The sequence below is a fragment of the Rhizopus microsporus genome (genome assembly GCF_002708625.1).
Source record: "Rhizopus microsporus ATCC 52813 unplaced genomic scaffold scaffold_27, whole genome shotgun sequence".
NCBI classification, from domain to species: domain Eukaryota; kingdom Fungi; phylum Mucoromycota; class Mucoromycetes; order Mucorales; family Rhizopodaceae; genus Rhizopus; species Rhizopus microsporus.
In genome coordinates, this window is record NW_019671942.1 from 166696 (window position 1) to 192560 (window position 25865).

General features: G+C 37.3%; 11 protein-coding genes across 11 annotated transcripts; 6 read left to right on the forward strand and 5 right to left on the reverse strand.

Annotated features, from left to right (window-relative positions):
* Positions 1 to 4815: 4815 nt before the first annotated feature.
* RHIMIDRAFT_208472 (MFS general substrate transporter) lies at positions 4816 to 6379 on the forward strand (the record flags this gene model as incomplete). The annotated part of the gene is made up of 5 exons (XM_023607060.1): positions 4816 to 4948; positions 5000 to 5202; positions 5258 to 5315; positions 5428 to 5738; positions 5789 to 6379. 5 exons carry the CDS (start codon positions 4816 to 4818, stop codon positions 6377 to 6379), a joined length of 1296 nt encoding a protein of 431 aa, XP_023461783.1.
* Positions 6380 to 7241: 862 nt separating this feature from the next.
* On the forward strand, positions 7242 to 7519 carry RHIMIDRAFT_242029 (uncharacterized protein; the record flags this gene model as incomplete). The annotated part of the gene is made up of 3 exons (XM_023609700.1): positions 7242 to 7328; positions 7378 to 7435; positions 7491 to 7519. 3 exons carry the CDS (start codon positions 7242 to 7244, stop codon positions 7517 to 7519), a joined length of 174 nt encoding a protein of 57 aa, XP_023461784.1.
* A 609-nt stretch (positions 7520 to 8128) lies between these two features.
* RHIMIDRAFT_248090 (uncharacterized protein) lies at positions 8129 to 8470 on the forward strand (the record flags this gene model as incomplete). The annotated part of the gene is made up of 1 exon (XM_023610481.1): positions 8129 to 8470. The coding sequence occupies one exon, from the start codon at positions 8129 to 8131 to the stop codon at positions 8468 to 8470; it is 342 nt and encodes a 113-aa protein (XP_023461820.1).
* An 878-nt stretch (positions 8471 to 9348) lies between these two features.
* RHIMIDRAFT_270492 (Translin) lies at positions 9349 to 10559 on the forward strand. Its single transcript, XM_023612191.1, has 6 exons — positions 9349 to 9527; positions 9582 to 9672; positions 9726 to 9926; positions 9977 to 10065; positions 10120 to 10247; positions 10293 to 10559. The coding sequence occupies exons 1-6, from the start codon at positions 9465 to 9467 to the stop codon at positions 10435 to 10437; spliced, it is 717 nt and encodes a 238-aa protein (XP_023461785.1). The 5' UTR covers positions 9349 to 9464; the 3' UTR covers positions 10438 to 10559.
* A 448-nt stretch (positions 10560 to 11007) lies between these two features.
* On the forward strand, positions 11008 to 14007 carry RHIMIDRAFT_270505 (uncharacterized protein). The gene is made up of 6 exons (XM_023612192.1): positions 11008 to 11368; positions 11423 to 11666; positions 11718 to 11745; positions 11795 to 11977; positions 12035 to 12330; positions 12381 to 14007. Exons 1-6 carry the CDS (start codon positions 11235 to 11237, stop codon positions 13941 to 13943), a joined length of 2448 nt encoding a protein of 815 aa, XP_023461786.1. The 5' UTR covers positions 11008 to 11234; the 3' UTR covers positions 13944 to 14007.
* Positions 14008 to 14016: 9 nt separating this feature from the next.
* On the reverse strand, positions 14017 to 15611 carry RHIMIDRAFT_80756 (uncharacterized protein). The gene is made up of 4 exons (XM_023615724.1): positions 14863 to 15611; positions 14692 to 14793; positions 14298 to 14628; positions 14017 to 14244 (listed from the first exon to the last, which is right to left on the reverse strand). The coding sequence occupies exons 1-4, from the start codon at positions 15181 to 15183 to the stop codon at positions 14090 to 14092; spliced, it is 909 nt and encodes a 302-aa protein (XP_023461787.1). The 5' UTR covers positions 15184 to 15611; the 3' UTR covers positions 14017 to 14089.
* A 588-nt stretch (positions 15612 to 16199) lies between these two features.
* Positions 16200 to 17880, reverse strand: RHIMIDRAFT_208548 (MFS general substrate transporter; the record flags this gene model as incomplete). The annotated part of the gene is made up of 4 exons (XM_023607068.1): positions 16200 to 16943; positions 16989 to 17546; positions 17613 to 17668; positions 17718 to 17880. 4 exons carry the CDS (start codon positions 17878 to 17880, stop codon positions 16200 to 16202), a joined length of 1521 nt encoding a protein of 506 aa, XP_023461788.1.
* Positions 17881 to 18668: 788 nt separating this feature from the next.
* RHIMIDRAFT_270519 (MFS general substrate transporter) lies at positions 18669 to 20894 on the reverse strand. Its single transcript, XM_023612193.1, has 7 exons — positions 20377 to 20894; positions 20294 to 20324; positions 20068 to 20241; positions 19813 to 20015; positions 19706 to 19763; positions 19271 to 19590; positions 18669 to 19215 (listed from the first exon to the last, which is right to left on the reverse strand). Exons 1-7 carry the CDS (start codon positions 20449 to 20451, stop codon positions 18682 to 18684), a joined length of 1395 nt encoding a protein of 464 aa, XP_023461789.1. The 5' UTR covers positions 20452 to 20894; the 3' UTR covers positions 18669 to 18681.
* Positions 20895 to 22443: 1549 nt separating this feature from the next.
* Positions 22444 to 23397, forward strand: RHIMIDRAFT_208566 (uncharacterized protein; the record flags this gene model as incomplete). The annotated part of the gene is made up of 3 exons (XM_023607071.1): positions 22444 to 22543; positions 22593 to 22754; positions 22808 to 23397. The coding sequence occupies 3 exons, from the start codon at positions 22444 to 22446 to the stop codon at positions 23395 to 23397; spliced, it is 852 nt and encodes a 283-aa protein (XP_023461790.1).
* A 99-nt stretch (positions 23398 to 23496) lies between these two features.
* Positions 23497 to 24425, reverse strand: RHIMIDRAFT_302135 (uncharacterized protein; the record flags this gene model as incomplete). Its single annotated transcript, XM_023614381.1, has 4 exons — positions 23497 to 23797; positions 23844 to 24004; positions 24058 to 24309; positions 24362 to 24425. The coding sequence occupies 4 exons, from the start codon at positions 24423 to 24425 to the stop codon at positions 23648 to 23650; spliced, it is 627 nt and encodes a 208-aa protein (XP_023461791.1). The 3' UTR covers positions 23497 to 23647.
* Positions 24426 to 24596: 171 nt separating this feature from the next.
* On the reverse strand, positions 24597 to 25364 carry RHIMIDRAFT_208471 (uncharacterized protein; the record flags this gene model as incomplete). The annotated part of the gene is made up of 2 exons (XM_023607059.1): positions 24597 to 24982; positions 25034 to 25364. The coding sequence occupies 2 exons, from the start codon at positions 25362 to 25364 to the stop codon at positions 24597 to 24599; spliced, it is 717 nt and encodes a 238-aa protein (XP_023461792.1).
* Between the last annotated feature and the right edge of the window lie 501 nt (positions 25365 to 25865).

Genomic DNA, 25865 nt, shown 5'->3' on the forward strand with positions numbered 1-25865 from the left:
TATTTGGCCCATTTAAAACTTTGCGTATTTGACTTGCTTGGAACTTCTCTTTTGACATTTGAAACTCACCTATGGTGTCTTCTTTCTCATGTTTTACTGAAAGGAAAGTACGCCTAACGTTCAGATTTCGATAGACATTTTACTTGTGATATAAACGGTATTCGCCAAAGCTTGTACGATACTCCTAATATTATCATTGTTATATACAATATGTGAATCAATAACAAAACTCATTACTGTAATTAAACTCTTGGAGTTAATAAAGGATAAAATGAATTTAATTGTCACAAGGTTGCTATTGTGTTTCAAGTCAATAACAGAAGCACTTTCAATGAACACACAAACCAAATGATTACGAGAGTCAACCAGTTGGTGAGACAAAGGCAGAAAATGGGATACATACCCCCCTCCTTGGTATCGTAGATAGTTTTAAATTCGAAGCTTATACGCTTATGTAAATGATAGCATAGAAATATATCACTTTATTATTATATATGGGAAATAATGCGTAGCTCAGGGAGCATCTATCACATTGGAGATCAAAATGGAGCCAAACTATGACTGTGCTAGGCACAATATCACCTTTTTCCAAAAATATTACAACTAACCTTCGAAATCGGCTCAAGTTATTTTATATCCTGATTGTATCCTAATAAGTAAATTGTTTAATTTATACTTCTTCTTTGAGAATCGCTTGGTCACCAAACTAAAGCATGTGTAATAAATGAGCTGTTTTCTTCACAACTTTAAAAAAATCAGCCTTCTTTTAAAAAAGAAAGACCTCTTTCCAAGGAATTTCATCACAGTTATGCTATAATGACACAGCATATGTCAAATCAAAGCTCTCGAATCCAGGGTATAATCAAATTATACATATCCATAATATCGTCTTTCCTTGTTCAAGTTAGCATTACTGTCAATCTATAAAGGGAAATAACAATACTTTCTGGGATAATAAGAATGTGGAAGCTTTAAGATGGCCCGGGCCCTTGATGAGTTTGTTATGAGATTTTATTACTGCGCAAGAATGCTGTCAGTTGTAATATAAATAGAAGATCATAATAGAAAATTTCCTATTGTGATATTCTCCTATACAGCATACTTGTTCTATTGATACACCTTACTGCCATTACAAATTGAGAGTCAATACTTTGTATGTGCCTAATACGGCCGAACATTGCCTCTCTCAGAATACGTTAAAGTAACATTGTGATTTGACTTCACATGCTGTACTTCGCCTCAAGTTAGCATTTCCATTTTAAGAAATAACTGACACGTTTAATATGAATCATTATAATACTCCATACAGTAAAGCATACATACTACTTTTCTCTATCGCATCTACTGAGAATATCTTATAGTAATAATACACTAGCTACTAGTATAACATTGATAAATAATCACACTGACCACATTAAATCATGCTGACAACATTCAACCTTCCCTATAAAACTCACACGCGTCTTAATTTAATAATATTCAGCTCTTCTTCTTATAATGTAATTCACAAGTTATCGACTTACTGATAATTTCAAATAATAACTAGCTGAATAAAGCCTACGCCTTGCGCCGAGCCTCTGCGCCACGGACAGACGTGCTTGCGGACCTCTTCACGTCTTTTTTCTTGCAGTCGGGACTAAACGTGAGTCTCAGAGATCTGCAAATACACTATTGAATCAAACTTGAATAGTGCGAAAAGGCAGTGCAGATATGATCGTAGTGCTCTAATGAACATCTCTAATAGCAAAAAAGTAATACTGAGCTTTCCGTCTGTAAGACACAGCTCCTGCGACGTCGAATTCGCCCGCTTGTCTCAAAATACCGCTCTGAGCTTGCCCCAAATCTTTGCAGTATATAACTCAGCACTCTCGACCCACGATCGACTAGAGATGCGCAAGATGGAAGATGAAGAGACAGATTTTGTGACTCTCAAGGATTTTCCCTTTGCGCACGATTTAATTCGCGATGCTTTGGAACAGCCCTTGGAATGCCTACCGCGTTGATTATGAAGCCACAAATGCGACATGGGTTCTATACAAGATCATCAACTTTGTTAGATGCTTCGCTTTATTTTGACTAATTTTGCCAATATCTGCTCAAGCACAAGAACAGCTCCAAGATCTGATATCAGTGAGCGCACTTTTCTAATTGATCGCATTGTACCTATCTTCAAACCTCTTGGAAAGCAAACAGATCTTCTGACATTTAACTGGGGCGAGATTCAGCCCAAACAACAGTTTCCTATCATGACAGCATATAGGTCAAACCCAGTGCAGTCACGATTCGTTGGCGGGGCTTGGATATTATGACAAAGACAATGAAAAGCTTGTAACAGAAGTGTCTGGAAGCGCCAACATGAACGATGATCAATATGCAGACGATGACACCTTAAAAATTGTACACAGCCTCATATGCATTCTCAAGACAGATGCACGAGTTTATTCAAAATTTAATATTACGACATTCAAAAAGCTCTAGTCTTTGGGTGTACAAACAGTACAAACAACGGTTATCTTGTCGGAAATGTATGTTGGTAACAACCTAAAGTTTGTTTACAAAGAATATCATAAGGCAGTTATTCTCAGGAACCATGGACAGAGGTATAAATGGCTCGTTGTGGTCGAGATGTTCGCATACCTGAATGTCAACCTTGAAGAATAGAAGTCGGTGTTAAATTTGTTGCAAGAAGAAGACGGCAGGCCACAAGTTTGCAATACTGGTAAATTCAGAAATGTTTTGCTTTTGAATATGAATACAAGCTCATATTGAATAGTGGCAATGTTGTCGAAGCAAAGACTAAGGATTTGGCTACAGGCTTTCTAGCCATGCTTTATTTTCAGTAATATTATAAAATAAAAAGCGTTTCCTATTGTTCTCTTTACATCTTTCTAACAGTGCATTCGTTGTAGTTTTAGAGAACTGGTAGCAAGGACGGACTTCGAAGGAGCTTTCTATACCATGGGGGGCCCACCACAGCCTTAATATTCGTTTCGGTAATATAGCCATTGTGGGTCGTGCCTACCACAATTGCCGCTGCCTCACTGAATATCGTAGATATATTTTTAAGCCTATATGAGACGGACAGCGTTTGCAAAAAGAAAAATTCTCTGTACGTTTTATTATACTTGCCATCCAATCTACTCCAAATCATTTACACTACTGCCCAATGCTCAAGCAAGAGCATAGATACCGTATGTAAGCCTATGAAGACGATCACTCCACAGCTCCCTTTGTATCTTTGTAAATGTCTTGATCTCTCATTCCATTAGACTGTGGCTCGTGATGAGTAAAAATTACAGATGCTACACATGACTCTATTATTCAATAATAGCATACAAATTAACATTCGAGTATTGCAGCATTATAGTGTTTCTTGTTGTTTATCCAGCACTCTGGTGCATTATATTGTTGGTCATGAAGTAATAGAAGAGATGCTGTATATGCTACATAGTAAGAAGGAAAGAAGTGCACAAAACCTGGGTTACCTTCAACATTATATTTGCGATAGTTTGGCTGAATGAATCGACAATGAGTTGAAAATTTAATAAAGAGGTGTATTTCGAAGTAATCTCATTCGATTTACTGGTACAAAGTATGTCCAAATACCAAAGTATTCACCCATACTCGCTCATACTCACCTATATTCTCCCATCCGAGCCTTTTTCAACGACAAGTGGTATTCTTCACAAACCGATAGTGCGCCGTTAGGATACTTTGTGTCTCACAAATCTCTAAAGCAGTAGTTCCATCAGTCGCTCTACGACAAATCAACAAATTCTTGCCAATGTATTTTAAAATATCTTTCTAATGCTCTTCACTGAGAATACACAGACGCTGTAGTATTGTGATCTGGCTTCACGTGCTGTCCTTCGCCTCAAATTAGCATGTCCATTTTAGGAAATAACTACCATAAAAAGCTTTTACTGACTACGCACCTTCCTAAAGATTGGTTTATGCATAGAAGCAATGGCAAGACTAACACAAAAGGCGAATTAGAAAACACATGGGTACCGAATCTTTGCTTTAACAAGAGTAAAGTCATTTTTTAAGTATACTCTTTAAGCAGGAAATTCTGTCATTTCTTTAGATGTATACCTGTTGTTTCTCAGTGTACGTAAAAGAATAAGAGCAGTACACTCATAATATGTTGTTTCACTATGAGATAGTATCGGCTTGTAATTCAAGTTTCTGAGAGTTTAGATGAGTCAAACTAATCCAATTTTTCTTCTGGTCACCAAATAGGCAAATGCTTTACTGCTCCTATTCGGCGGTCATATCCGAAATACTGTTAAAATGAGATTTGGCAACAAGTACTTTAGTGATTGATATATGAGCATATAAAGTGAAGAGAAAGCATACATACTAAGCTTTAGAAAGCCGATGATTCCTTTTTTTTTTTTTTACTGCTCTCTGAGAATAATCATTTATGGTATTTGCTAAAACAACCGGAGCTTTGCGCCGTTCACGCAGATCGAGTAGAATATATATTCGAAATTACTCTCTTTTGTGCTTTTAATGCCTAAATTTTCAGTCATTTAAACCATGGATGCAATCAAGAGCTTTTCAAAAAGAAAACCGTTTCTATTAAATATTCGATCCTCAAAGCTATATGTTTTAGCTACAGTAGCACTATCCCTTTTCACAGACGTACGATATATTATTATTATTGTATGTATTATTCTAATTATCCACTATAGATGGTGACAGAAAGTATCATAATTCCTATAGGTACAATAACATGTAAGCAATTATTATGTAGCTAACGCTTGCTTCATAGTGCCTTTCATAATCGATGCAATAGAACGTGGCGTAGATATGAATTCAAGTCATTTTGATGTCTATAATTCTCAGCTGTCAAATCCTGAGAGCGTTTCAAAAGATTCGGGCACTCTCCTTGCTTTATTTTCTGTTGGCATCATTGTTGGATCACTTGCGTTTGGATACCTGGGTAAAAATCATTTATCGAATGCAACAACACAGTTCTTATATAATATACCAGGTGATCGTATAAAGCATCGTCAGATATTGATGGTGACGGGATTATTTGGACTTTTGGGATCTACATTACTCTTAATGTTTGCTCAAAGATTCTGGGAGCTATTACTAGCTAGGTTACTACAGGGGATATCAAGTGCATGTGTATGGACATTAGGTATGTGTCTAATGGCAGATCGATTTCCTATAGAAGAGTTAGGGACTCAGGTAACTATAGATTTATTGTATTTCCAAATCTTTTACTAAAGGTTCAATTTGATAGATGGGTAGAGTAATGGTGTTTCATTCAACAGGGCTGTTAGCTGGACCGCCTATTGGTGGTAAGTTTTGAAAAATACTTTGAGATTTATAATACTAAAAATTTTTATAGGAGGTACCTATATAATATCATTCAGTACACTGATCATTAGAACTCACCTTGTGGAATTATAGCCCTTTTTGAAGCTAAAGGCTACAGAGCACCCTTTATCTTTTGTATTGGAATTGCAACTGCAGATCTCGTGATGCGGCTATTTTTGATTGAGCCCAAGAGATGTCCTTCTGGATCGTTTAAAACAGAGGAAAAGCAAGCTGATGATCATGCTACTTCAGCCAATGATACGATAGTATCGGATGTCAGTGACGACCAGTGTAAAGCACCAAGTAAAAACTCGGTTACGTACTGGATACTTTTGAAGCAGCCCCGCTTACTGAATGGTCTACTTATGATATTTACCTATAGTTTCGTCCTTGGTGCTTTAGAGGTTTGAGAAATTTGCTGTCAAGGCGTCTTGTAAACTCATGTTTTTTGTAGGCTACAATCAGTGTAAGAATGGTAACAGAATGGGGGATGAGCTCCAAAGAGATTGGATTACTGTTTTTGGCAGAGATATTTCCTACATTCATTTCAGAGCCTCTTTCAGGTATTATAACTGATAAATACGGCCCCAAAGTGATCGTATATCCTTTCTGGCTATTATGTGCGGCTTCTACTATGCTATTGGGTGTACCAAACAAAAATACTAGAGGAGGTATTGCTCCTCTGATAGTGGTGCTTGCTATTTCTGCATTTTCCAGCTCTGCATGTTTAACCCCTGTTGTGCCTGAAATTGCCCATGTTGTTCGATCACAAAATGAAGACGACAGTGATGATGGTATGGGTAGAAGTTATGGTATGTTTAATATTGCATTTGCACTAGGTGGCGTGGTCGGCCCTCTTCTTGGTGGCTATATTTACAGCGCTATCGGCTTCTTTTGGCTGTTTATTATTATGGGTGGTATATATTTGATATCTGCTCCTTTCGTGTTTTATTTTATTGGAGAGCGTGGAGAATTCATTAAACGATCTGATAAAAAAACAGAAGCATTGCCCGAAGAAAACAAAAATGATAGAGTGAATTGTTAGTTTATGCAAAGTTTATTGTAATATTTAATAAAACGTATACTGTAATTCAATAGCCTGTTATACGTCTGGCTTATAGAGTAGCATACAGATTTATGGATCTTTGCTGTTTGCCTTGTGTCTCGCTTAATCGCTTTATGAGCTGTATTTATAAATGACGCAGTAAAAATAGCAATTATGCATTCGAATGGTTATTAATCGGCAAATGGTGTATATAAAGATTGACCTAAATATATTTCTTCTTTTCTTCAATTAGAGAAGTTATACCTTTATAAAAGGTTAACGTGATGAGAAAAAGTCCTATATTTGTCAAATTTAGGTCATCAAGATTATATGTACTAGCAACAGCGTGTATATCGGTTTTTACAGATGTAAGTGACATGGGTATGGTATAGAGCTCTATAAAAACATACAGCCTAATATAAATGTAGATGGTAACATATAGTATCATCATTCCTATCGGTATAACTATATGCTGCCTCATGCAAGTTGTAATACATTACTAATGACTTTGTCTCTTATAGTGCCATTTGTAATCGATGCTATTGACCGTGGAGTATCGCCTGAGGAAACTATAACTGATTCATACTATAGCTCAAGCTACAGTTACTTTAGCAGTGCTGCAAAGAAAACAGGATTTCTTCTCGCTGCATATGCTGTTGGAATGATATTTGGATCACTTATTATTGGATACCTGGGCAAGTAGACAATTGAAATGTATTTTAGCTGCCCATTAATGTAAATAATAGCTGATGTCCTAAAACAGAAGCGAATTTTGATGCTGGGTGGTTTTGTGTGTCTGCTGCTGTCTACATTGTTATTTATGCAAAGTAGAAATATCTGGCTACTTTTATTTTCTCGTTTAATGCAAGGAATCAGCAATGCGTGTGTGTGGACGTTGGGAGGCTCGCTTGTAGTAGATCGATTCCCTATAGAGGAATTAGGAAAACAGGTATGTCTTTAATACACTCTGCCATCTTACTTACAATACATCACACTAGATGGGAATTGTTTCCGTGTTTCATTTTGTAGGAATGCTGTCTGGGCCAGCTATAGGCGGTAAGCTTCTAATGAGCATTTATACAAATCCTTTGTGCTCATATCTTTGTAATAGGAGGTGTGTTTATTATTAAATCTACATGAATTTACTAAACTCTTGTGTTATTGCCGGAAAATACATAGCACTTTATTATACCAGAGGATATAAAGCTCCCTTTATTTTTTGTATCTCACTTGCAGTTGCAGATTTTATAATGCGACTGTTCTTGATCGAACTCAAGCATAGCCCATCAGATTGGTTTGAATCAGAGGGTCAACAAGAGATAAAAAGGGACCCAAATGCCCAGGAAGGTTCAATTTTATCAATTGCCCACACATCTCCAAAGAAAGGTCACAAACCGCAAGTAACGTATTTTGTTTTGCTAAAGCAGCCTCGACTGATAAACGGATTACTATTAAACATCTCCTATGCTCTTCTTACTGGAGTCCTTGAGGTCATTAGTCTCTCCATTTTTTCCATAAATTTATTAATGGTTTTATATCTAGTCCATATTTAGTACTAGATTAGCGTCTGAATGGGACTACGACTCTCGTCAAATTGGTCTTCTTTACAGTGCCACAGTAATACCAAACTTTATATCAACCACTGTGGCGGGTATCCTTGCAGATAGATATGGTCCCAAGGTGATTATTTATCCGTTTTGGCTTCTGTGCATAGTTACAGTTGCGCTGACAGGAGTGCCAAACAAAGATATGAACAGTGGCGCCGTGCTCTTTGTGGCTCTGGCAGGGATTTCTACTTTCTGCGCGTCTGCATTTGTCGCGCCTACTTTCTCAGAGATTGCCTACGTCGTGGAGTCTCAGAATGCTGAAGGTGAGGACGACGGTACAAGCAGAAGCTACGCGTTGATAAATATCGCGTTTGCTTTTGGATTCATTGTAGGATCGCTACTTGGCGGGTATTTGTATACAGCTATTGGAGTCATGTGGTTGTACATTCTTCTAGGCGTCATCTTTTTGATATTTACCCCCTATGTGTTTATGTTTACTGGAGAAAGAGGGAAGTTTATTGTTCGGTCTAATCAAGAGAAATAAAGCTTGGATATTATATTCTAACTCAGCACAAGTGCCGTTTTGGTAGCTTTAAAGTTACTAAGGTTTAGCAGCCATATCGGATACTGAAAAATACTTAGAAATATTTAACTTTTTTGTGAATACTCTTGAAGTAAAGGTTAATGAATGAAGTGTAATAGACTTTTTTCAAAGTGTTTATTATATCAATTATAAAAAAAAAAGGGAAAAATCATTGTTGTCTTGGTGTAATTGTATGAGACGGCTCTTCAACGTCATAAATTGCAGTAGCTGCTTCTTTCAAAGTGTTTATCAATAAAGACATTTCATTCAGCTTGCCTTGCTGGCTAACAAAGCAAACTTTTCTTTCCATAGCTTGTTTATTACCTGGCAATACTTTTCTCCCTTGTTGTTGAATTCACTAAAGCACAGATTTCTCTCGTCCATGTTACTAGTGTTTTGAATATTATCAAAGACAGATTCAGAAAAAAAATGTTGTTTTTTATGAGAACTCTGGCAGAGGGCATGGCTCGTGGATAAAGGGAGACGAAAAAAAGAAGCATAAGTATTTTGCAGAAGTCCCTTTCCAATAGATCAACTGTCATTTCAATTCCTGAATACCGATCATCAAAATTATGCTGTATATGTGACGAACCAATCATTCATCCAAAAAAGAACAATGAAGAGGACAACCTTGATGCAGTCTTGTGTGTCAATCCTGACTGCATTGGTCGTCAACATACATATGTATAAGAAGCCGAGGCACCAATGAAACAGTGAATATTATGAAAACTAGATTATACAAGATGACCATAAACGACGACCATCTTTCGTTTTCAAGAGAAATGAAGATGCTTTAAAGAAATTGTTTCATGGCTCGACACAATCTGGAAAGTTGGTGTCGGACTTTCTCTCAGTGTAGAGAACGGGTCTCGGATACTTTTTTTGGGTATTTAGAGTTCTCCGTGCTGTTTTCCTCAACGCGTCCTTGAGAGTCACCTGTTTTGTTTCTTCCATAATGGATTTAAAATTCTTTTCTGATCTACAGCAATCGCTTGAAGAAGACACTCAAAGAAGAGACGTAAATATAAAACGCATATGTTTATTAATTGAAACCAATTATAAATAAAATTAGGAAATTCGTAATGCTGTCAAGGAGTTAGACAGAATCTGCCGCCGATTGAATGCGACACTTGGTCATATTCATGCAGACCCAAATGGACCAGGTAAATGAAAATAGAGAGAGAAAAACAAAATTGACGCGTGTGCTTTACTATAGTACCAGCTATTGACTTTACTCCTGTACAAGAACAACTATCAACACTTGCAAAGCTGATTCCTCCTCATGAGTTTTACATATACAATGACATATGGGCTCGTACTACCCAACAAGCAGTTTTCTTGGTCATATTTGAATCGTATTTGAAAAATGGGGAGCTTGTGGATGATATTATACCAGCTGTGGAATCATCACTTGGAGGTATGGATAGAAATGGGTAGGGCCAAAATATTGATATATGGTTTACATAGTCAAGGTGGATATTCATAATAATGCTGATGAATTTCATATTCAACTTGAAGATATACTTCATGCGTATATCTCGCTTGTAAACGAACTGGTACGTATTCTATTAAAGAAAGTATGACAGCAACGTGTTTATGCACAGAATTAGTCGCGATTAGCTATAAACTGTGTAACTGTGGGTGATTATGAGAGGCCCTTGGTGATTTCTAAACACGTTAAAGATCTAAGCTCAGGATTTCAATTGCTCAACTTGAAAAATGACAGCATTCGTAAAAGGTAAATGAATACGTAGCATTACAAGATATTCATGCTTGTCTATAGATTCGATAGCATCAAATACGATGTGAAAAAGATTGAAGAAGTAGTCTATGATATTACATTACGTGGATTACATAATGCAAAAAAAAGAGGATTGTCCAATGAAGAAAACGATCAAGAAAAAAAGGCAAAGACGGCCGATCAGTAAACTACTGTGTTTCCTATAGTGAAACACTATCTTTTTTGCTCTTATTTGTAATGCATACAAAAGTTTAAGATGGACACTTGTTGGACATGAAAAAAATAAAGTAACTTTATGCTATTTACCGTATTGAATGCCTCATGGTATGCCTTTCTCAGTATCGAATCGGGTAGCATTCTTCAATTGAGAATACTCGTTAACGTGATCAAGGGAGGTTTTCTTTAAAGGTAAAGGCGCCACCTCTTTCTACGCAAGAAAGCTCGTCGTCCATTATAAAAGTTTCATAGCATCTTTTCTTATGGAACCCAAAACTGTCACAAACTTTATCTAGATTTGAATTTCTTGTTGACCTCAAGTATCAATTGCAGCCTTTCCCACAATTCAAAACTAGCAAGCAAAAGACTGAATCCCCGAAAGCGACACACTGATCGGAAATGGCCCCCGCGATCAACAACCAGAAAGGATTGGTGTAACAGAAAATATAGAGTCTTTCTGTAAAGGCTTACAGACAAATTGACAATGTTTTGCAAGTTTTTTGTATAAAAACGAAAGAAGAGATAAAAAAGAGAGGAAAAGATGAAAAAAAAAGAGAGAGAGGCTTTATGTTATGTCTATCAGGTCTTTATTAAAAAGGACAATGGCTAATTTCGGCCATTCAATCAATAAATTTTGATTGCTAAAGGAGAACAATGAATTTTTCCTTTTTCCCTTTTTTCTTCTTTGCCCACAACACAACAACACTAAAACTTCATTTCCTTTTTTTGTCAATTTATATACATTGTTTGTATATAAAATATACAACAATGGACCTTTCAGAAGCAACTCAGTATTTTGATGGAGGAATAATATTTGTGAGTTATATTATATCAGTGATTGGAGCACAAACGACACTTGAATTATTGACAAGAAGAACTCATATCCATGGATTATACAACTGGTAGTCATGACAACTTTACTCGTATCGGTAGCAACTAATTATGATGCAATTCAGGTTTTTACTGGCGTCAGCATCCTTCACGATGGGTGCTGTTGGTATCTGGTCGATGCATTTTATTGGAAATAACAGCATGACCCTTTGGACGGACGATGCCTCTTATCAGTTATCATATGAAGCAGGCTATACATTTGCAAGTCTGGTTGTCGCTATTGTGTGTATGTTTATATCATTTGCATTTGTTGGCGTAACTGAAAAGGCACAATTGATACGTATCATACCAAGTGGCATCTTTACAGGAGTAAGTAACAAAAAGGAATGTAGTACAATTCAATTTTAATAATATCTATAGTGTGGTATTGCCTGCATGCACTATCTGGGTAAGAATAACGCCAATATTGCTTTTACGTAATAACTGATTTAACAAAGGTCAATTCGCCGTCGAGTATTTCGTTATTGGCTATAAGAGAGCCTATGTTATTGGTGCGATCGTTATTGCCTGTATCGCCGTTACAATTGCCCTCTATATTTTTTTCAAGTTACGCGAAAACTGGACGGATACGTGGTACAAGAGGTTAGGTTGTGCAATGTTGATGGCTGTTGCAGTTTGCGGTAAGAAAAAAAAAACAATGAATTATCCAATCAGCTTCATATATTCATGTGCTTTAGGCATGCATTACACTGCATTAGTGGGGACAGTTTTCTACGTTCCCTATGGACACAACCCACCTCCTCAACCAAAGCTTCGTCCAGCTGCCTTGATTGGTATTATTGCTGCTATTGTCGTAGTGGCTTGCGCTACATTATCCTATATCAGTTTCAAGACTGGCTTAAAAGAATTTAAGAAAGTGACCAGCAAGCGACTGATTTTGGACTCTGTCATATTTGATAAATCTGGGCATATCCTTGTAAAAGTAGATGGAACATTACCCGCGAAAGAAATCATACATGACCTTGATGCAAATGTAAGCATGGTGTGCATCCGTTTTATGAAAATCTAACTTTCTGTTCATAGGAAGCTACTCAACATTTCAACTCGGGTCATCCATTGTTTATTCTTTTGTTTGAAGCGATTATCCAAAGAGTATCAATTCAAACTCCTTTCTTAGACAACAGACGCCACTCTGGCGTTTCAGATACCTCACAGCCACTTCTTGATTCAATCAAGAACCAGTTTCTGGATGCTGTGCAAGACTTGCAGCAAGAGCTTCACTTTATGTATCCTTCGGATCTCGGTATCATGAGTGATATTGTTGTTACTACAGACACGATAGCAAAGTCCGCTTTCTCTAAAGTCAACCCCTTTGCACAAAAAAACTCCAAGCAAAGGCAAAGTTTTCAGTACGGTAATCAGCCTCTCGCTGAAATTATTGATGAAACAGTTGTCGATTTGACCGTTAAAGGTAAAAGGATGTCAAGACTTGTCAACCTGATGAGCACAAGCAAACTATCAGAGGACGAGGAGCTGGGCGGGAATTCCGGCCGTACTAAGCGATTGTCCTCAAGCACGGCACTTGCATCGGTCGATACGTTAAGACTCTCTGTTGAAGACTCGGATGGTGAAGACAAACACATTTTTCTGACTCAGCGACTTACCAGTAATAAGGAGACTCAGCGACTGCTATCTCAAGGCTATCGATTTGCTGAACCTACGTTCATTGCAAAAACGATGGCAGCTAAACTACGCGTGCCTCCTGAATATATGCGACAGTGCTTTCTGGATATGGATCAGCTAATAAACTCCACTTACACCCTTACTCGAGCACCATCAGAGACTAAAAATGCTGTCTGCATGGGCGCCTTTGTCTTGGTAGAAGAAAATGGACTAAGCATTCTCGTTGACAAGGTCAAGCGATATGCGTTTCCTTTTGTAGACCTCATGTTGGATAACGAAGGAGAATTAGACCGGCAAGAACTGGACTATATCAACACTACTCTGCAGGGACGCACTTTACTTGAGATATCACAATCTCCAAAAGATTCTTGGCCAAGTCCTCGATTAGCAAAGGCTCTTGAACATGCAGCTAACCAACTATTTGACATTAGCGCCTACAGTAAAGCACTCTATCAGTCATCTGTGCTTCACAGCACAGTCATTGACCTACCAGCATTTGCACTTACTCCTTGTCCCTGTCAATTGATTTTATTTACCACTTTGGTAACTACGCCTGGAACCGAAACAGCTATCAATCGTACATTTTACGAACCTTTCAAGTGTATTCCTTTATCCATCTTCAAGCCTCTTTGTGGTTATCTCACGGACCAGGCTGCCTACATTTACCAACTTGAGAATCGGCCTCGTCCGTACTCTATGCAGCAACAATTGTATCTCCAGGCTGGCCTTTCAGAGCATACTCAATCATCAGATCAAGTGGAAGAAATCATAGAACCCTCTAATAGGCATAACTTTTCACTACCCCCTCCACCTAGATCAAAGCGCAAGAGACTCTCGACAACAGTTGTATCATCACAAACACCGCTTTCTGTATTAAAGACACCACTCACTGTTTTACCCACAAAAGATAGATTCTGGTGGATAGACTTGATTGTAGAAAACATCATTCATAATAGCATCTAAGCAAACCAATTTGTATTATATACATATATATTCATGTACTGTTTAAATTTTTGTCTACCGTAATAAAAATCACTAATGAATTTGAAGTGATCTAGTTACTTTATTTTATATATATACAGGATTACAAGAAAAATTACACATCATGCTTATTCTGTCATTCGATCGAGTGCTCGCGATAGTGTTATTGCACTTGTATCTAGAAACGTATCGAATTCAGGATCAAGAGGCTCCTTTCTTTGCAATAACTTCCATATCTTTTTCAACATTAATAATGTATCTGCGTCTAAACGACATTCCTTGTCTAAGCACAAAGTTTTAGTCACAAGTTATACTTTTTGGTACATAAATGCTTACTTTCTACAAGCTTGACGCCTTCTTGAAATATGATTGGTAATACAAACTGAGGAAGATTCACCCACTGGACTAATTCCTTCAGCTTATCTCCTGCTGCTGTATAGTCTAGGTTATCCATGTGCTCATTCATTATTAAGAGATAATTGTATGCCTTGTAGTATGTGCTATCATAACTTTTTCTTATGCCAACATCGATCAAATTACCGGTAGCTGAATAATCCTGAATTATCTTTATCAGCACCTTATCAAGACACTCCTGGTTTTCTGCAAGTTCATAGTAATGTATTGCTTTTCGGTAATCCTGTACTTCAAAGCATGCCGTAGCTTTCTTCTATAAAAAAAAAAAAGGAAATGCCTTAGTATCTATCTTTTAATAGCTTTCTCTGTACTTTACCTCATATAACGCCAACCCTTCTTCTTTCATATCATTAGCTACGCAAAACTCCGCGACTTCTTTTAGTCTATGTTCATCCTCAATATCTAATAGCTTCAAATGCTATGTTCCCCCGCACAAGTCAGTATTTCTATACTGATATCCCCTCTCCTTTCCCTTGAATTATTTTACCTCATGAATTGCTTCTTTTCCTATTTTACCACAAGATAGTAGATAAATAAAGCCTTCTTTCCATAACCCACATTCATTCTTTATACATGCAGCATACACTATCTTGAAATACTCTAAACATCCCATTTGAATTGTCTCTCCATGTTCTAGATTGGCATAAACAGGCTTGTCAAGCATACCCTTTTTCTCAAACAATATGCACAGGTGAGTAAGCAACCATCCGTCATATTGAGTACAGAAATCGAATGCCTGAAATATATTGCCTGCTAAAAACGCCTCTGCAGCATTATGGGTCTCTTCAAAGTTTGCATATAGAGGCATGCTACCACCATTCTTGGTTACAAGATGTTCGTAATACGAAGACACGACATATGCCTGTACTTGGTCACTTGCATATTGAGTTGCCACGCGCCTATTCCCGGCTAACAGACGACAAAGTATGCTCAAGCCGTCTACGATAGGGCCTTGGTATCGTGATAGGTTATCTAATACAGTATCAAGTCCATTTTGGCTTGGCTGTCTGATAATGTGCTGAATCTCTGTAAATAAGGGTGCAAGATCTTTGACATAAAGTTGCGACGAGGCGAGGGACAGTAACTGGCAGAGTTGTTCAGTCTGGTGAAAGAGAGCAAGACGATAAAGAAATGGCCAAAAGTCAGGATGATTCACTGTAGATGCATAAATACTATATCTGTCATGCTCCCATAAATAAGCTAAATGAAAAAAAAAAAAGAAAGGTCATTAGTAAATAGAGTAAAGGGGAGGCTGATGATCCAATTTTACGTTGGTATGTTTTGATCTGCCATTCCATAAGATCGGTGATACTGTATGGTTTTTCTGAAAAGTATATCAACTGACAAAGCTTCCAAATAGATAGCAGTACATTCATTGCTAGTCTTTCTCGTTTTGCTTCGTCATTATAACACTTGTGAATGTTAATCGTATATCGCTGCGTTGGGTTGTCAACATTTTACCTGTTCCAGATATTGAAGGTATCGTTCTAATAGGCATGTATATTTTTGTGCTATTGAGCAGACATCATCATTACTATTGATTAAAATGAATACACGCAAGTTGAAATGTGTATATAATAACATTACTTGTTTATTGACTGAAATAGTTCGGTTGAAGGTTCATAAAGCTATGAGTGTAAAGTCAATTAGAACAAGATATCACACAAGCATATATGCCTTGAGTACAAGTTGGCGTATAAAAGGTATATTATCTAATTTGGAATGACACACTTGCTGCAGGAACTTCTTTAAACTCATTTTTATACAAGTAAAAAAATAGAGAAAAAACCAACAAAATAACACAATGACGGCAATTAAAATAAATTAGGTAGACACACTTCCATTGGCAGCGTATATAAAGAATAGGACCCAAGCAACGATCATGGCGGTGATGAATAAACCCAAACAGATACAGTTGACGATTTTTACTCTAGTGTTATCATAGGAATCCAGACCTTGCTTATTGAGATCAATCTCTTCTTGGTTTCGTTCTTTCATGAGCGCAGTTCGTTTCTTTCGGCCTGCTTCTAATAGATTGTCTACTACGAAATATTGGCTGGCCCAAAGTGTGGAAATAAGTAAAAGCCCAACACAGGCCAAGACCAAAAAGAGAATCATGACGCCTGTATAGGCCTGATTCTTGGTGTGATCTTGTACGACTCCTACAATGATATCCAAGATAGATGTGCCGATATTATTTGAGCTCTTGTACATGCCAAGGCCAGTACCAATATAATCAGCAGGTAAAATCATACCAATGGAGGTAATCATACTGATGGGGCCAAATGCTAAAGAGATGCTATAGAATACCATACCGACTACAGCGTTCACGTAGGTCCAACCGAGTAAGACACAACTGAGGATCAAAAAGATAGCAGAGATCAGCAGAATGACGATACGACAACCATAAAGATCCATGATGATACCAAGTAAAGGAGTAGCAACAATAGGCACTGCTTGTGAAGCACTAGCCGTATATCCTGCCAAGACTCCTACATCACCAAAGTGAATCTGGACAAACTCTGTACTGATCGTTTGGAAAGACGACCAAACGGCAGCAAAGATGAACTCAATCAAAAGGATTTGCCAGTAGATTAATGGGAACTTGAGAACGCCTTTCCAATCAAATCGTTTGCGCTGTTTGAGCTTTTCAATGTCCTGGTGCGTCAAGACGCCAGTACCATCTCCTGAAGCGCGACGCAAGTGACGGACAACGAGTGCATAAACAACATTCATGATAATTGAAAAGCAGCAAATGATAAATGAGAGCCAAAAAGCCCATACCCAATCGCCCGTTCGTTTAGCCACAGGGTTGGCTACCAAAGTACCCAAAAAAGTAGCCAGTCTGCTGATAGAGAGCTGAAGACCAATAGCAATAGCTAGATTCTGTGTGCGAAACCACTTGGAGAGAATAGACTCTTGCATTGTGACAATTAAACCTGATCCGATACCAAAAATAACACGGGCAGCGACCATCAGTCCAAAAGAGTGGTATTTAGCAGCAATGGCTGTAAGTAGACTACCGAGGATGACAACCAAATTGACTGTCAGTGTGCCCCAGACAGAACCAAACATGTCAACAAAGATACCACCAAAAATTGGAAAGACGGTGGTGGTAATGAATACAGACGAGGAAATAACACCATATTGGGTATTGTTAATGTGAAGGTTCTACATGAGAAAAAACATTTTGGGTGAATATTTCCAAATCAAGTCAATTTCTTAAAAAAAAATTACCGCTTTAATAGGAGCCTTCATTGCGCTCAATGCACTTGTTGAAAAGTGTGAACCAACTAAGATGTTGTTAGTGTCATCTCTTTATTGTCTTATTCAAATCTTTACTCGGGAAGCAAAGAGCAGTAACAAGAGCGATTAGCTTGTACTGCCAGGGTGCATTTGCTAAAGCAGCATCCCCTGCCTGATGTTCTTGTATAGAGTCTGTCTCTGCTGTTGCTGTTGGGTTGTCTGATACCCATTGCTTTTCATCGGGTTTATCTACAGACATTTAGATAAAATATAAAAAAGGGAAAGAAAAAGAAAGAAAGAAAAAAAAAGAGCTTATATAATATGTGTATATAAGGTTTTATCTTTTTCTAATATAAATAAAAAACGCTGCTAGTGTTACTACTATTTGTTACTTAGCAGCTGATTTATTTATCTGATCTTTAAACCAATAACCAATAGATCTTACGTTACCGTTCCAGTCCATGCTTTATCAGATGCAAAAGATAATCTTTGGTAAACTATTCCAAGCGAACCTAGTCTTAAGTATGTACATAGCCTAAAATTTCTTACCAATGCATTAGCTTGCCTTATTTTGGAAAAAACGATCGAGATAAAATAAGATCAAAACCCTTCAAGTTTTTATTCTATTCCTTTTTTGATCACAGTTTGCATTTAACTTAAAATCTCGCTTATTCTTGATGTAATGTAAAAGCATATGCTATTAATCAAGTAACGTGATAACTTAAAATGCAGAGTGCTCAACCTTGAGAATATTATCGTCATACTTACACGATACAGAATATTTTTCCCTTGTGTAAAGTCTTGATCCTATCTTTAGATACTTACCCTTCCCCCCCCCCCCTCCGCTTATTAAGTACAACAGTACCAATAGTCTGCCTATTATCTTGATGCCGCATTTAGCGTGACATTAAAAAGTGAACAAGTAACCTATTTTTCAGTTAGTAGCACGTTGAGTAACACTCAACACAGAATGGAACGTTGCTCCTTTTTAGAAAACACTTTAGAGACAATATATGTTTTATTCATTTTTCCTTCTTTACAGAAAGCGTCCCTTTTAGGTTCAAGAGACATTGACTCTTCTGCCTCCTATCGAGATAAACACGTATGGAGCAAACAAAAGAAGCGTGCAACCCATGATGACACAAAGCCAAAAGAATCCAATGACACTATACAAGTAACCACTGGTGAGAGGACCAATGATACCGCCTACTGCATAGGCAATATTAAACAGACCGTAGCTTCTGCTCATACCGTTGTCGCCTTTACCATCCTCGTTATGAGATCGTACGATACAGGCAATTTCGGATTGAACAGGTGTCATGGCTGCAACCATAGAAAATCCCAAGGTAGCGATCAGGACTACAAGAGGAACAATACCTCCGATAGTAGATTTACTGGGTATTCCAATTAAGACGATGGCAGCTGCAGATAATAACCAGAATGGACATACTACCACTTTGGAACCGTATCTGTCAGCGATTATACCTGCAAATGGTGCTGAAATAAATGTAGGTATCACTCTAGCAATAAAGATTAATCCAATTTGACCAGAAGTATATTTCCATTCGGACGCTAGTCTAATCGTAAGAGAGTTCTATTTGTCAAAAGATGATGAGCATTGTTTTATTGTACAGTGTATAGATCAAAACCTCTAGACCAGCGGTAACAAATCCTTGTAAAAGAGCCATCAGGGTCGCATTTAACAGACGATTTTGTTGGAAGAGCTTGAGATAGGTCATGCGCTGCTCCTTTTCCGTTTTGATACTATGTTCTTGGTCAACATGCATCGATCTCTCCGAATCGACTGTGCTGAAAGTCAATTCGCTTATGTCATCTAGTCGACCTGAACCGGCACACTCTGGGGCATTCTTCTTATGTTCGATCAAAAGGAGTTGCATGATAAATGCGGGTACGTTGAGGGCCATACACAGGATAAGCGGTGCTTTATATCCTGTAGTTTGAAATAAGGCTACGAATTCATATCATGGTAAGCATCCGAATTGTACATTTGACAAGAATTCAGCTTACCCCCTACAAAATTATACTTGTCAGCCAATTGAGCAAAGATTCTGTGAAGCCCTTACCGCCTACTGGAGGACCTATCAGGAAGCCAAAAGAATGAGCAGCAACAATAATTCCAGCCTGACAAAATAAGTAAAATTGATAAAGAGAATTGAACAATCAAGTTTACCTGCTTTCCTACTTTATTCGTCGGAAACGTGTCCACAATTAAACACATTCCCATAATCCATATACACGAATTGGATAGTCCTTGAATTAATCGAGCAAGCTGAAGCATCCAAAGGACATTTCCAAACATAAAGAGTACTGTTGAGAGTACGAGCCAGAAAACACTAAACATCAACAATGGGCGTCGATGGTTGACCTTATCGCCTATAATAACATCAGCAATATGACCGAAAAAGCGATGATACCCTCCACTAACCTAAATATCCAAAAATGACTGATCCGACAATTGTACCCACAGAAAACATGATGAGTAAGGTACTGGATTTTCTTGATACACTGTCAGTTATGGATGTGCTTAAGCTTTGATATAAATTAGATGCCGTTACGTCAGGAGTCATGCCTTGGTCGATGGCGTCTACAATAAATGGCACTATGGAAACAAAGTGTAAGCTATCTTGTTTCGTTAAGGATTAATTCTCTACTCATTGGGATAATGGTGCTGTACGTGGTTATCTGTTGATAGCATGGTTATTAAATATTCAAAATGTGCAATAGAGATAATTACATCTGTGAATACAGACAATGAAACCGTCAACAATACACATAGTCTTGATGATCTGAAATCAGTAAAGCTGAGCATTCTTTTTTTTTTATTTTAGTTGGACAAAAGGAAAAAGGAACCCCTACAGAAAGTGTGTGGATATATACTCTGTTTGAAAACTATACTATGTAGGTGTATGCATATCCCCCTTTAATGCCTCGAATTAATTATGTGTTAATCTCAAAGCTAAGCTAAAACAGTACAAATATCAGGGGGTACAGAAGATCGCCAGCGTATGTACCCAATAGTGGCATCGCCATTTCTATTTTTGCTGCAGGGGATGAGGGATAGGAAGACGTTGATAAACAAGGTCTGACATAAAGCACGTTTGTAAAAATTGTTTAAAAGAGCAACTTTCGTGCCAATAGCGACAGTTACTATACAAATTTAGAATTGATCAGATGGTTATTACAACTCCATCTGAAGTTCAGGTATCAAGATATGTAAAAAAGAAACAAATAACAAACGAAAAACGACAAGAATAGAACCAAAAAAAGAGAAGAGAATTTATTTCTTCAGAGGCTATCGCCGAGCTAATATGATACCAAAGTTATAATATACTGAGTGTCGTATGCTTGTTACGAGTCCCATATGCTTGTATGTATTTGAACGTTTCGATCCACAGAGACCAAGTGGTTGAATAGAATAGAATTGACTTTTTATATAAAGGAGCGGGACTCCCCGAATGTGTGTACAGGAACAGAAAAAAAGGCAGCCTGTAAAAGTGCTGCTCCTGAACACAGCGGATTTTCCTTGGTGGTTCCTCTCTATTCTCTTCCCTCTCCCTTCGATGCGTACCAGTACGTAAGCTAGGGTAGGAAGCCTCTCTTGCAACATGGCTTCCTATCAATACACCGCCACACTTTAATTCAAGTATGGACTGTGGCAGCCATCTTGTGTTTCAAAAGAAGGGAATGGGTAGAAGAATAAAAAGTGTAACGAGAGAAAAAGAGAAAAAGGAAAAGAAGACAAATGTAAAATTTTGAAAAAGACAATGTGAGCGCTGTCTAAAAAAAAAGCACTGTCCGCTCCCAGCTGTACATAAAATAAGTATTCTAGAACTGTGTTGCCAATGTTCATTGAAGATGCGACAGTCTCAACATTGGACTTACAAGAGGGATATTGTATAAAGATATAATAGAATAATTCTTTTGAAATCTTTGTTTGTCGCAATATTTGTCTAGAGCATTTATGAAAATACTCAAGCTCCCCCTTAAAGTCATTCGTCTCAAAGCTACCAGAACCTTGGACTGATCCTCAAGATCAAACTCTTCTTACTCCAGCAACCTGTTGTCTTATGCTTTATTATTAACCATTGAATAAACTGTAACAATAGCCTTAGGGCATGATTTACTTGGTACATTTTCCTGTGAAAGGCGCAATCTCTCATAATCCCACACTAATTCTCTCTCTTTCTCCTACCCCCAATTCCCTAATCCAGGAGCGTTTTGACAAAGACAGGTCACAGTCTTTTTTTGCTCCACAGATTCATACACGACGCTGTCAGCTATTCCGGAGAAAGATCTTGTATGGAGCCGAAATGAGGTGGACTCCTAATTATTTTGTAGCTCAAGCAATTCTCAAGAGAGAGCCGGACGCGCCCTACCTTTTGCCCTGACCTGTATATAGTTTATAGTTATGTTTGACCGATATTTCTCTCATAACAGTATCTACTACTAGCCTTTTTGCATTGTCCTCAAACTGTTTTGGTTACTGTTTTATATTTTAAATATCCTAGAGAACAGCTCGTATTTTATATACCCCAGAAATATACCAGAGCTTGTTACGACAGTAAATCTTCAACAGAGCAACATTAACTGTTGAAAAAGAGTGCTACATCAGTTGCCCTTTTTAAAAAAGTGTATGTCGGGCAATGAATATCATAACCAACTCTTTTCATTGGGCAACCCAATTTCACTCCACCCCCCTTCTCGAGAAATAATTTTTTGTCCCCCGGCTTCGTCTCTTTTTTTTGATTGTATAGTTAGAATGGCACAGCAAGCAAAGCAAGCAGCTCAACGTTTAGGAGGCATGTTCCCCCAAGGTTCCGGTAAAGGACTCGGATCTGCCGCTGGTGCCTTGGTCGTTTTGGGAGCTTTAGGTTATGGTGTGAATGCTTCTCTTTTCAACGGTAAAATTGAATGAAATATAAAACATTGATCTTACTCACTCTCTTCAAGTTGACGGTGGTCACCGAGCTATCAAATATACTCGTCTCTTTGGTGTACAAAACACTGTTTATAACGAAGGTACTCACTTTATGATTCCTTGGTTCGAAACACCCATTATCTACGATGTTCGTGCTAAGCCTCGTAATGTTGCTTCATTAACTGGCACTAAAGGTAATGATTTATTACTATAACAAATGTAGTGAGCTCTAAACAGAAAATGATAGATTTACAAATGGTCAACATTACTTGTCGTGTACTTTCAAAGCCTCGTGTTGATCAGCTTGCTACCGTTTACCGTACATTAGGCCAAGATTATGATGAACGTATTTTACCTTCTATTGTCAATGAAGTGCTCAAGTCAGTTGTAGCACAATTCACTGCCTCACAATTGATCACTCAACGTGAACGTGTATCAAGATTGGTTCGTGAAAACCTCGTCCGTCGTGCACTTCGATTCAACATTATTTTGGATGATGTCTCTATTACTCACGTTGGATTCTCACCTGTTTTCGAAAGCGCCGTCGAAGCCAAGCAGATTGCTCAACAGGAAGCTCAACGTGCAGCCTTTGTTGTAGATAAAGCAAGACAAGAAAAGCAGTCCGTCATTGTTCGTGCACAAGGTGAGGCCAAGTCAGCTGAATTGATTGGTGAGGCGATCAAGAACAAGCCTGGATTCCTCGAGTTGAAGCGTATTGAAGCCGCTCGTGAGATTGCTAGCATCATTTCTAGATCTGGAAATAAGGTCATGCTTGATGCTGATACTTTGCTTCTTAACATCAACTCACCCTCAGAAAAGAGTAATGTCAAGAACTAATTGTAAGAAGAGTATTATATAGTTTTGTAAAAATAAAAATAAAATGGTATACATACAAATGTCCAATATGAAGTAATGGGAAAAAAACACATTTGGGATTGACAAGAACCATGTGATGCAGCGTGGGCGGAAACATCCTTTTTTAAAGTGACTAAATCACAACATTTGTAGCTACAACTGATCCCTTTTTTTTTTGGCTGGGAATTATGAGAATAGATAGTTTAGTAATTCGTTCAACAAAATAACTTTATTACAAGATAGAAGATACAAGTAATGGGGGATCCCAAGGCGGGGAATAGGAAATAGCTTTAGCATTGGTGCTCTTGTGGTATTCTTTTGCATAAATCTGAACAACGTCTTCCATGATTGAATAAAAATCATCAATTTCCAAATCATAATTCTAAATAAAGTCAATATTAAGAACAAAAAAGAACAATAGATTTTACCAAGAGTTGTAGTAATTGTTTTTCCATCAGATTGATTTCATTGGCAGTAAACATACCCGCATAAGCAACCCAGTACTTATTTTTTAGTGCGGTATCATGAAGATACTTTGTAGTGATGATTAATGTAGCTAAGAATATTCTATGATGAGTGCACTCCATTCCTATACATAACAAAAAGATAAGGGTCAATTATAAATTCTATAAATTATCTCACCTTTGCTAGTACGTGATAATCTCTTCCTTAGCCGCCTTGCATAAGATAAGGAACTGATTAATGTTCCCGTATCTGTATGTGATTTAGTAACTATGGATTCAATAAATGATCTTAGAGGAATGACTTTGTCAATTGATAAAGGAGGAGATGGTAATGAACTATGATTATTTATTGATGACAGTTTGTTGTTGTTTGTAAAATAGTCTTCTTTGATGCATGGTAAAATTGATTGAAATTCAATAGTAACATAGTCTATAGAATATCAATAACCGTCCCTTCATTGAAATCTCTTCCCTATGAATACCTAGTAAATAACTAGAAATAGGCTTTCGAATGATTTTATCAAATAAAAGAAACGAAGGATCCATAAAAAGTATATAGAGAAAGGAAAAGAAAAAAAAAAGAAAAAGAAAAACTAGTAACTTTATATTTCTAAAGGAATTTTTATAAAGTTTATTTTCAAAAGAATAAAATATATAAATATCTACTAACTACAAGCCTTTTGGTTTCACTTTATGCCTATGCAAACACTTGTGTAACTATATCGGTTGTTGTCTTATTCTTCCTTGTGTACAACGATTTGCATAATGGCCCTGTTGCCCACATTTGAAGCAAGTCACGTCTTCAAGTCTTCTAAAGGTGCCTGGAGGTCTGTTATAGTGCTGCTGCTGTTGTTGTTGCTGTGGATGATGTAATTGTTGAGGTGGTTGAGACTGTTGTTGTTGTTGTAGTGGTTGCTGCTGCTGCTGTTGTTGTTGTTGGGTCTGTTGGGATTTTTGTTGTTCAGCTTCTGCTGATAAAGTATACATGACAGGTAACTCATATTTGGGATGACCATTAGGACAATTAAGACCATCAGGACAAAATCCAGTCAAATAGTTTTGACAAACCAACTTTCGAACATGCTTATTTCGGCAATTCGGTCCTATTTTAGACAAGTTAGTTCAATACTCTTTATCAACAACTTGTTACTCACCATGTTTACAAAATCCTCGAGCATACCAAGGGCATTCTTTCTGTTTACTCTCTGGATCAATATGCAAATACATACATTCGTCTCCATTACAGCATTCTCCATATTTGGAATAAAACCAGCATTCAGGCATCTTTTTCATATTGAACACATGTAGAAATTCACAAGCATCTCCTTTCTTACATAAACCTCGGAGCCAATGTTTACAGACAACTGATTTATCGCGATCATATCCTTTATGCTTGAATTGGCAATTGTATCCTTTTGTACATGTACCCTTTAAGAAATATTTACAAATAGGCTCCTCTATAATGTACTTGGTAACTACGCACATGACTAAACTATTCTTACTTTGTTTTTACCTTCTTTCTTTACATTCTCTTCTAGATTTAATCCTAATTCGTTCTTTATGTATTCTTCAAAATCAAATGTTAAATTATTATAATTCACATTAAATATTGGTGCTTCCAACATTTTATTTTTATTCAACAAAAAGAAAGTCAACAACAACAACAAAAAAAAAAAATAGGTATTTAGTACGCCTATGAACGGAAATTGAAATAACTGGGAGGGAAAGAAGACAGAGAATGTTGAGCCAATGGACTTCAATATTTAAAAAGGAAAAATGTGATTACGTGTGAGTTCTTTCCTTGATTAATGCAAGCAAAAAAGTGAGGGCGTCTCAGGATTTGCTTACCCCTCTTTTTTTACAAATAAACAAAATCTACCACAGAAAGAGAGTCTTTGATTAATAATATAAACACTTTCTACTCCTTAAATCAAGACTGTCTCCTTTTCATGAGTGTTACGAAAAATGATAAAAAAGGAAATATCT

Bases quoted from the DNA above. Each gene is read 5' to 3' on its own strand.
- RHIMIDRAFT_270492 (XM_023612191.1), top strand. From the start codon at position 9,465: ATGGATTTAAAATTCTTTTCTGATCTACAGCAATCGCTTGAAGAAGAC. The intron at 9,528-9,581 runs GTAAATATAAAA...AAATAAAATTAG, and splicing joins AAGACACTCAAAGAAGAGAC to GAAATTCGTAATGCTGTCAA. The intron at 10,248-10,292 runs GTAAATGAATAC...GCTTGTCTATAG, and splicing joins AATGACAGCATTCGTAAAAG to ATTCGATAGCATCAAATACG.
- RHIMIDRAFT_270505 (XM_023612192.1), top strand. From the start codon at position 11,235: ATGGACCTTTCAGAAGCAACTCAGTATTTTGATGGAGGAATAATATTT. The intron at 11,978-12,034 runs GTAAGAAAAAAA...CATGTGCTTTAG, and splicing joins GATGGCTGTTGCAGTTTGCG to GCATGCATTACACTGCATTA. The intron at 12,331-12,380 runs GTAAGCATGGTG...TTCTGTTCATAG, and splicing joins TACATGACCTTGATGCAAAT to GAAGCTACTCAACATTTCAA.
- RHIMIDRAFT_80756 (XM_023615724.1), bottom strand. From the start codon at position 15,183: ATGCCTCTATATGCAAACTTTGAAGAGACCCATAATGCTGCAGAGGCG. The intron at 14,794-14,862 runs GTAAAATAATTC...GGGGGAACATAG, and splicing joins GAAAAGAAGCAATTCATGAG to CATTTGAAGCTATTAGATAT. The intron at 14,629-14,691 runs GTAAAGTACAGA...TTTTTTTTATAG, and splicing joins AAGGGTTGGCGTTATATGAG to AAGAAAGCTACGGCATGCTT.
- RHIMIDRAFT_270519 (XM_023612193.1), bottom strand. From the start codon at position 20,451: ATGCTCAGCTTTACTGATTTCAGATCATCAAGACTATGTGTATTGTTG. The intron at 20,242-20,293 runs GTAGAGAATTAA...TTGTTTCCATAG, and splicing joins CAGCACCATTATCCCAATGA to TGCCATTTATTGTAGACGCC. The intron at 19,591-19,705 runs GTAAGGGCTTCA...ATGAATTCGTAG, and splicing joins GATAGGTCCTCCAGTAGGCG to CCTTATTTCAAACTACAGGA.